Genomic DNA, 11,330 nt, shown 5'->3' on the forward strand with positions numbered 1-11,330 from the left:
CACTAGTCTATCTCCTGTTTCTGTAGTGAGACAGCTTGACGTACAGGACACCCCCTGGACAGGACACTAGTCTATCTCCTGTTTCTGTAGGGAGACAGCTTGATGTACAGGACACCCCCTGGACAGGACACTAGTCTATCTCCTGTTTCTGTAGTGAGACAGCTTGATGTACCAGGACACCCCCTGGACAGGACACTAGTCTATCTCCTGTTTCTGTAGTGAGGCAGCTTGACGTACAGGACACCCCCTGGACTGGACACTAGTCTATCTCCTGTTTCTGTAGTGAGGCAGCTTGATGTACCAGTACACCCCCTGGACAGGACACTAGTCTATCTCCTGTTTCTGTAGTGAGACAGCTTGATGTACCAGTACACCCCCTGGACAGGACACTAGTCTATCTCCTGTTTCTGTAGTGATACAGCTTGATGTACAGTACACCCCCTGGACAGGACACTAGTCTATCTCCTGTTACTGTAGTGAGACAGCTTGATGTACAGTACACCCCCTGGACAGGACACTAGTCTATCTCCTGTTACTGTAGTGAGACAGCTTGATGTACCAGGACACCCCCCTGGACAGGACACTAGTCTATATCCTGTTTCTGTAGGGAGACAGCTTGATGTACAGGACACCCCCTGGACAGGACACTAGTCTATCTCCTGTTTCTGTAGGGAGACAGCTTGATGTACAGTACACCCCCTGGACAGGACACTAGTCTATCTCCTGTTTCTGTAGTGAGACAGCTTGATGTACAGGACACCCCCTGGACAGGACACTAATCTATCTCCTGTTTCTGTAGTGATACAGCTTGATGTACAGGACACCCCCTGGACAGGACACTAGTCTATCTCCTGTTTCTGTAGGGAGACAGCTTGATGTACAGGACACCCCATGGACAGGACACTAGTCTATCTCCTGTTTCTGTAGTGACACAGCTTGATGTACAGTACACCCCCTGGACAGGACACTAGTCTATCTCCTGTTTCTGTAGTGAGACAGCTTGATGTACAGTACACCACCTGGACAGGACACTAGGCTATCTCCTGTTTCTGTAGTGAGACAGCTTGATGTACAGTACACCCCCTGGACAGGACACTAGTCCATCTCCTGTTTCTGTAGAGAGAAAGCTTGATGTACAGGACACTAGTCTTTTTCCCAACCTTCCAATCTCAAGGTGGAGTGGCGGACACTAACCACAAGGCCACTGAGTTGCTCCTGTCTGTATAATAATGCATTTTAAATGTATCTCTCTACGCAATGCGTCGACACAGTACCAGTACACTACCCAGTATATTCTGAGACTATGTTGCATAGTTTTTACACTGAAAGTGTTTACACTGAAATTCAAATTATTTTCAATTAGTAAAATGTAGAATTGGACCTTGTTTTACTCTCTCAGTTGACAGGAATTGAAATGGAATTGACCCCAACCCTGGTTTTTACACTTTCCAGAGAAGCCTGTCCCAAACTAGACACAATACATGTTCTTGGCGCTGTTCTCTCTCATTTAGTCCTTGTTGTAGAATCAGAATGAGGTCATGAGACCAGCCATTCTATGCTGTTTATTTCTATCCAGGGGAGCCCTTGTCCCGGTCGCTACCCCTGACTGGAGGGAGGGAGCGAGGGAGGGAGGAGGGAATATTTGCGTTATTTTCCTCTTCCGCTGTACATCTTCTCCTCTCCCAGGGACTATATTCTACAGCAGTGAGCCGCACACACACACACGCACACACGCGCACACACACACACACACACACACACACACACACACACACACACACACACACACACACACACACACACACACACACACACACACACACACACACACACACACACACACACACACAAGCTGACACACACACACACACAAGCTGACACACACCCTCTTGCAGACAGCGGTTCAACACGTTGCCGGAGCCTTGACCCCATGGTAACAGGAGAGGTCTGAAGCTGTGTTTCTCTCCGTCTTCAAATAGCAACATCACGGTTAGTTAGTTCACACCCACCTACTGTCGTGCTGAAGTGGCCTGTGACAGCCTTTTCACTATAGGGTTTTATTCTGCATCTTCGGTCCTACACCTACACCTACACCTACAACAACAACTACACCTACACCTACAACTACAACTACACCTACAACTACACCTACACCTACACCTACACCTACAACAACAACTACACCTACACCTACACCTACAACTACACCTACAACTACACCTACAACTACACCTACACCTACACCTACAACTACACCTACAACTACACCTACAACTACAAGTACACCTACAACTACACCTACACCTACAACTACACCTATAACTACACCTACAACAACAACTACACCTACACCTACAACTACACCTACAACTACACCTACAGCTACAACTACACCTACACATACAACTACACCTACAACTACAGCTACAACTACACCTACAACTACACCTACAACTACACCTACAACTACACCTACAACTACACCTACAACTACACCTACAACTACACCTACAACTACACCTACACCTATAACTACAACTACACCTACACCTACAACTACACCTACACCTACAACTACACCTACATCTACACCTACAACTACACCTACAACTACACCTACAGCTACAACTACACCTACAACTACACCTACACCTACAACTACACCTACACCTACAACTACACCTACAACTATACCTACAACTACGCCTACAACTACGCCTACAACTACACCTACAACTACACCTACAACTACACCTACAACTACACCTACAACAACAACTACACCTACACCTACAACTACAGCTACAACTACACCTACAACTACAACTACACCTACACCTACAACTACACCTACAACTACAACTACGCCTACAACTACACCTACACCTACAACTACAACTACACCTACACCTACAGCTACACCTACACCTACAACTACACCTACACCTACAACTACACCTACAACAACAACTACACCTACACCTACAACTACAGCTACAACTACACCTACAACTACAACTACACCTACAACTACACCTACAACTACAACTACGCCTACAACTACACCTACAACTACACCTACACCCACAACTACACCTACAACTACACCTACAACTACAACTACACCTACACCTACAACTACACCTACAACTACACCTACAACTACACCTACAACTACACCTACAACTACACCGACAACTACACCTACAACTACAACTACACCTACAACTACACCTACAACTACACCTACAACTACACCTACAACTACACCGACAACTACACCTACAACTACAACTACACCTACACCTATAACTACAACTACACCTACACCTACAACTACACCTACACCTACAACTACACCTACATCTACACCTACAACTACACCTACAACTACACCTACAGCTACAACTACACCTACAACTACACCTACACCTACAACTACACCTACACCTACAACTACACCTACAACTATACCTACAACTACGCCTACAACTACACCTACAACTACACCTACAACTACACCTACAACTACACCTACAACTACACCTACAACTACACCCACAACTACACCTACAACTACACCTACACCTACAACTACACCTACAACTACACCTACACCTACAACAACAACTACACCTACACCTACACCTACAACTACACCTACACCTACAACTACACCTACAACTACAACAACAACTACACCTACAACTACACCTACAACTACACCTACACCTACAACTACACCTACAACTACACCTACAACAACAACTACACCTACAACTACACCTACACCTACAACTACACCTACAACTACACCTACAACTACAAGTACACCTACAACTACACTTACAACTACAACTACACCTACAACTACACCTACAACTACACCTACAACTACACCTACAACTACACCTACACCGACAACTACACCTACAACTACACCTACAACTACATCTACAACTACACCTACACCTACAACTACACCTACAACTACACCTACAACTACACCTACACCTACAACTACACCTACACATACAACTACACCTACAACTACAGCTACAACTACAACTACAACTACACCTACAACTACACCTACAACTACACCTACAACTACACCTACAACTACACCTACAACTACACCTACACCTACAACTACACCTACACCTACAACTACACCTACAACTATACCTACAACTACGCCTACAACTACGCCTACACCTACACCTACAACTACACCTACACCTACAACTACACCTACAACTATACCTACAACTACGCCTACAACTACGCCTACAACTACACCTACAACTACACCTACAACTACACCTACAACTACACCTACAACAACAACTACACCTACACCTACAACTACAGCTACAACTACACCTACAACTACAACTACACCTACACCTACAACTACACCTACAACTACAACTACGCCTACAACTACACCTACACCTACAACTACACCTACAACTACACCTACACCTACAACTACACCTACACCTACAACTACACCTACAACTATACCTACAACTACGCCTACAACTACACCTACAACTACACCTACAACTACACCTACAACTACACCTACAACTACACCTACAACTACACCCACAACTACACCTACAACTACACCTACACCTACAACTACACCTACAACTACACCTACACCTACAACAACAACTACACCTACACCTACACCTACAACTACACCTACACCTACAACTACACCTACAACTACAACAACAACTACACCTACAACTACACCTACAACTACACCTACACCTACAACTACACCTACAACTACACCTACAACAACAACTACACCTACAACTACACCTACACCTACAACTACACCTACAACTACACCTACAACTACAAGTACACCTACAACTACACTTACAACTACAACTACACCTACAACTACACCTACAACTACACCTACAACTACACCTACACCGACAACTACACCTACAACTACACCTACAACTACATCTACAACTACACCTACACCTACAACTACACCTACAACTACACCTACAACTACACCTACACCTACAACTACACCTACACATACAACTACACCTACAACTACAGCTACAACTACAACTACACCTACAACTACACCTACAACTACACCTACAACTACACCTACAACTACAACTACACCTACACCTACAGCTACAACTACACCTACAACTACACCTACACCTACAACTACACCTACACCTACAACTACACCTACAACTATACCTACAACTACGCCTACAACTACGCCTACACCTACACCTACAACTACACCTACACCTACAACTACACCTACAACTATACCTACAACTACGCCTACAACTACGCCTACAACTACACCTACAACTACACCTACAACTACACCTACAACTACACCTACAACAACAACTACACCTACAACTACACCTACAACTACAACTACGCCTACAAATACACCTACAACTACACCTACACCCACAACTACACCTACAACTACACCTACAACTACAACTACGCCTACATTTACACCTACAACTACACCCACAACTACACCTACACCTACAAGTACACCTACACATACAACTACACCTACAACTACACCTACAACTACAACTACAACTACAACTACACCTACAACTACAACTACACCGACAACTACACCTACAACTACACCTACACCTACAACTACACCCACAACTACACCTACAACTACAACTACACCGACAACTACACCTACAACTACACCTACACCTACACCTACAACTACACCTACAACTACACCTACAACTACAACTACACCTACACCTACAACTACACCTACAACTACACCTACAACTACACCTACAACTACACCCACAACTACACCTACACCTACAACTACAACTACAACTACACCTACAACTACACCTACAACTACACCTACAACTACACCTACAACTACACCTACACCTACAACTACACCTACAACTACACCTACAACTACAGCTACACCTACACCTACACCTACACCTACACCTACACCTACAACTACACCTACAACTACACCTACAACTACACCTATAACTATGAAGTAACGAATAATAGTTTACCTTTCAGGCAGATCTAGCTTCTGTCGGGGACAACATCAATCGATACAGGCCACAGATCTAAAATACAGAAAAACGTGGTAGCTGATAGAATAGGATATTAGTTTAAACTGGAATCAGGTGAACACACCACCTCAGGACAATCCTAACCCCAACTACACCTACAACTACACCTACAACTACACCTACACCTACAACTACACGTACAGCTACACCTACACCTACAACTACACCTACAGCTACACCTACACCTACAACTACACCTACAGATACCACCTCAGGACAATCCTAACCCAAACCGCAGACAATCATGTTTTAGTAGCAGGCTGATTAATAGGCCTATGAATATAAATCATCAGATATTGTATTCGGACACACTTTGACCCTGTGTTTTGTTGAATATTTCACTTCAGGATTGAAAGTCCTTGTAAAATGTAATAGCGATTTTCCACTGTTATTGAATCGCGGTTGTAAAACTGTACAAAATTATCATCTTGGAGTTTTTCGATCGCAGCATTTAAGTCATTTTTCATTTCTATATTCAGACCCAACGAGAAGAGACTCCATTGCTAGAATGTTCAAATGTCCTCAGGTAGCTGGGTTTATATTGTAGTGATAATTTGACGTGATAAGCTTGATGTTTGTGTTTGACAGCTGTAAAACTCATATTACGCATCACGGGCTGTTTTCATTGGGCAAATGTATTTAGCATCGCCAGCTGCCACATGCAGGCGGAGTGTGAACATTTTAGACCATTCCATCGGACCTACAGTGAGTTTTCAACCCACCCAGGGCAGTAGGCGGTGCAAAACTTACTTGCCCATTGTCAGACTGGTTACCGGTCGGGATACGTGCTGCCGGCTGCCTGGATCGTTCAGCTGCCCAGAGCTATACAATTAGCCACTATACATGAACTCAAATTAACTCAGCACCGGGATTAAAAACTATAATTGAATACATACAGAGGGATCTGTCAGCATAAAAAAAATATTTTTTTAACTAAAAAGGTAAACAAATAAGTTAGCCTTACATATAAAAAAAAGGTTGTTTATGCAGTTAATGTCCTGCAATTCTACATACTCTCCCATTGGCTGGGAAGAACATTTTACAGTGTTACATCAAATGTCCTGCAATTCTACATGACTTATGCCATGTTAATATTACATCTGAGTGTTGTCCAAAAAGTTATACTTTTGACACATTTGTCCAAAGAACATTCTTCCAAGAGTCTTGATGATCATCCAGGTGCTTTAAGGTAAACTTAAGTATAACATTTTGGACGAGATGGGTCCCCATTATGTCTGGCGAAAACCAAACACTGCATTACACAGTAAGAACCTCACACCAACGGTCAAGCATGGTGGTTGTAGTGTGATGGTTTGGGGTCAGCATGGTGGTGGTAGTGTGATGGTTTGGGGTCAGCATGGTGGTGGTAGTGTGATGGTTTGGGGTCAGCATGGTGGTGGTAGTGTGATGGTTTGGGGTCAGCATGGTGGTGGTAGTGTGATGGTTTGGGGTCAGCATGGTGGTGGTAGTGTGATGGTTTGGGTTCAGCATGGTGGTGGTAGTGTGATGGTTTGGGGTCAGCATGGTGGTGGTAGTGTGATGGTTTGGGGTCAGCATGGTGGTGGTAGTGTGATGGTTTGGGTTCAGCATGGTGGTGGTAGTGTGATGGTTTGGGGTCAGCATGGTGGTGGTAGTGTGATGGTTTGGGGTCAGCATGGTGGTGGTAGTGTGATGGTTTGGGTTCAGCATGGTGGTGGTAGTGTGATGGTTTGGGGTCAGCATGGTGGTGGTAGTGTGATGGTTTGGGGTCAGCATAGTGGTTGTAGTGTGATGGTTTGGGGTCAGCATGGTGGTGGTAGTGTGATGGTTTGGGGTCAGCATGGTGGTGGTAGTGTGATGGTTTGGGTTCAGCATGGTGGTGGTAGTGTGATGGTTTGGGGTCAGCATGGTGGTGGTAGTGTGATGGTTTGGGGTCAGCATGGTGGTGGTAGTGTGATGGTTTGGGGTCAGCATGGTGGTGGTAGTGTGATGGTTTGGGTTCAGCATGGTGGTGGTAGTGTGATGGTTTGGGGTCAGCATGGTGGTGGTAGTGTGATGGTTTGGGGTCAGCATGGTGGTGGTAGTGTGATGGTTTGGGGTCAGCATGGTGGTGGTAGTGTGATGGTTTGGGGTCAGCACGGTGGTGGTAGTGTGATGGTTTGGGGTCAGCACAGTGGTGGTAGTGTGATGGTTTGGGGTCAGCACGGTGGTGGTAGTGTGATGGTTTGGGGTCAGCATGGTGGTGGTAGTGTGATGGTTTGGGGTCAGCATGGTGGTGGTAGTGTGATGGTTTGGGGTCAGCATGGTGGTGGTAGTGTGATGGTTTGGGGTCAGCATGGTGGTGGTAGTGTGATGGTTTGGGGTCAGCATGGTGGTGGTAGTGTGATGGTTTGGGGTCAGCATGGTGGTGGTAGTGTGATGGTTTGGGGTCAGCATGGTGGTGGTAGTGTGATGGTTTGGGTTCAGCATGGTGGTGGTAGTGTGATGGTTTGGGGTCAGCATGGTGGTGGTAGTGTGATGGTTTGGGGTCAGCATGGTGGTGGTAGTGTGATGGTTTGGGGTCAGCATGGTGGTGGTAGTGTGATGGTTTGGGGTCAGCATGGTGGTGGTAGTGTGATGGTTTGGGGTCAGCATGGTGGTGGTAGTGTGATGGTTTGGGGTCAGCATGGTGGTGGTAGTGTGATGGTTTGGGGTCAGCATGGTGGTGGTAGTGTGATGGTTTGGGGTCAGCATGGTGGTGGTAGTGTGATGGTTTGGGGTCAGCATGGTGGTGGTAGTGTGATGGTTTGGGGTCAGCATGGTGGTGGTAGTGTGATGTTTGGGGTCAGCATGGTGGTGGTAGTGTGATGGTTTGGGGTCAGCACGGTGGTGGTAGTGTGATGGTTTGGGGTCAGCACGGTGGTGGTAGTGTGATGGTTTGGGGTCAGCACGGTGGTGGTAGTGTGATGGTTTGGGGTCAGCACGGTGGTGGTAGTGTGATGGTTTGGGGTCCAGCATGGTGGTGGTAGTGTGATGGTTTGGGGTCAGCATGGTGGTGGTAGTGTGATGGTTTGCGGTCAGCATGGTGGTGGTGGTAGTGTGATGGTTTGGGGTCAGCATGGTGGTGGTAGTGTGATGGTTTGGGGTCAGCATGGTGGTGGTAGTGTGATGGTTTGGGGTCAGCATGGTGGTGATAGTGTGATGTTTTGGGGTCAGCATGGTGGTGGTAGTGTGATGGTTTGGGGTCAGCATGGTGGTGGTAGTGTGATGGTTTGGGGTCAGCATGGTGGTGGTAGTGTGATGGTTTGGGTTCAGCATGGTGGTGGTAGTGTGATGGTTTGGGGTCAGCATGGTGGTGGTAGTGTGATGGTTTGGGGTCAGCATGGTGGTGGTAGTGTGATGGTTTGGGGTCAGCATAGTGGTTGTAGTGTGATGGTTTGGGGTCAGCATGGTGGTGGTAGTGTGATGGTTTGGGGTCAGCATGGTGGTGGTAGTGTGATGGTTTGGGGTCAGCATGGTGGTGGTAGTGTGATGGTTTGGGGTCAGCATGGTGGTGGTAGTGTGATGGTTTGGGGTCAGCATGGTGGTGGTAGTGTGATGGTTTGGGGTCAGCATGGTGGTGGTAGTGTGATGGTTTGGTGATGTTTTGCTGCCTCGGGACCTGGACCACTTGCCTTAATAGAAGGAACCATGAATTCTGCTCTATTATCAGATAATTCTACAGGAGAATGTCAGGCCATCTGTCCATGAACTGAAGCACAGCTGGGTCATGCAGAAAGACAATGATCCAAACCACACAATCAAGACTACATGAAATTGGTTACAAAGCACAAAAAAAAATAGATGTTTTGGAATGGTATAGTCAAATCCAGACCTAATACCAATTGAGATGTTGTGGCAGGATTTGAAACGAGCCGTTCATGCTTGAAAACCCTCAAATGGTCGCTGAGTTAAACCAGTTATGGGCCAAAATCCCTCCATAGCGATGTGAGAGACTGATCAACAACTACAGGAAGTGGTTGGTTGGAGTCATTGCAGCTAAAGGTGGACTGATCAACAACTACAGGAAGTGGTTGGTTGGAGTCATTGCAGCTAAAGGTGGCTCATCCAGTTATTGAGTGTAAGGGGACAATTACTTTTTCACACAGGAAAATTTGTAAATATTGCGTTTTGGTTGAAGATCTGATTACATTCAGTGTCAAAAATATGCAAAAACAGAGAAAATCCGAAAGGGGGCAAATACTATTTCACCGCAATGTATATTGGGGAACTCAGTCACTGTATATTGAGGAACTCAGTCAAAACTCAGTTACTGTATATTGAGGAACTCAGTTAAAACTCAGTTACTGTATATTGGGGAACTCAGTCAAAACTCAGTTACTGTATATTGAGGAACTCAGTTAAAACTCAGTTACTGTATATTGGGGAACTCAGTCAAAACTCAGTTACTGTATATTGGGGAACTCAGTTAAAACTCAGTTACTGTATATTGAGGAACTCAGTTAAAACTCAGTCACTGTATATTGGGGAACTCAGTCAAAACTCAGTTACTGTATATTGAGGAACTCAGTTAAAACTCAGTCACTGTATATTGGGGAACTCAGTTAAAACTCAGTTACTGTATATTGAGGAACTCAGTTAAAACTCAGTCACTGTATATTGGGGAACTCAGTCAAAACTCAGTTACTGTATATTGAGGAACTCAGTTAAAACTCAGTCACTGTATATTGGGGAACTCAGTCAAAACTCAGTTACTGTATATTGAGGAACTCAGTTAAAACTCAGTCACTGTATATTGGGGAACTCAGTTAAAACTCAGTTACTGTATATTGAGGAACTCAGTTAAAACTCAGTCACTGTATATTGGGGAACTCAGTCAAAACTCAGTTACTGTATATTGAGGAACTCAGTTAAAACTCAGTCACTGTATGTTGAGGAACTCAGTCAAAACTCAGTTACTGTATATTGGGGAACTCAGTCAAAACTCAGTTACTGTATTTTGAGGAACTCAGTTAAAACTCAGTCACTGTATATTGGGGAACTCAGTTAAAACTCAGTCACTGTATATTGAGGAACTCAGTTAAAACTCAGTTACTGTATATTGGGGAACTCAGTCAAAACTCAGTTACTGTATTTTGAGGAACTCAGTTGGGGTCTCAACTTACTGTTACATTATATTATATTATTACTATTATTATTGTTGTTTTTTTG

General features: G+C 44.9%; 1 protein-coding gene across 1 annotated transcript; it reads left to right on the forward strand.

Annotated features, from left to right (window-relative positions):
• Positions 1–2,453: 2,453 nt before the first annotated feature.
• On the forward strand, positions 2,454–6,312 carry LOC120020918 (mucin-2-like; the record flags this gene model as incomplete). The annotated part of the gene is made up of 4 exons (XM_038964550.1): positions 2,454–2,742; positions 3,073–3,725; positions 4,986–6,063; positions 6,248–6,312. Coding segments are annotated over 4 exons (2,085 nt in total), but the record flags the coding sequence as incomplete, so codon positions are not given.
• Positions 6,313–11,330: the final 5,018 nt, after the last annotated feature.

Source organism: Salvelinus namaycush, chromosome 2 (genome assembly GCF_016432855.1).
Source record: "Salvelinus namaycush isolate Seneca chromosome 2, SaNama_1.0, whole genome shotgun sequence".
NCBI classification, from domain to species: Eukaryota; Metazoa; Chordata; class Actinopteri; order Salmoniformes; family Salmonidae; genus Salvelinus; species Salvelinus namaycush.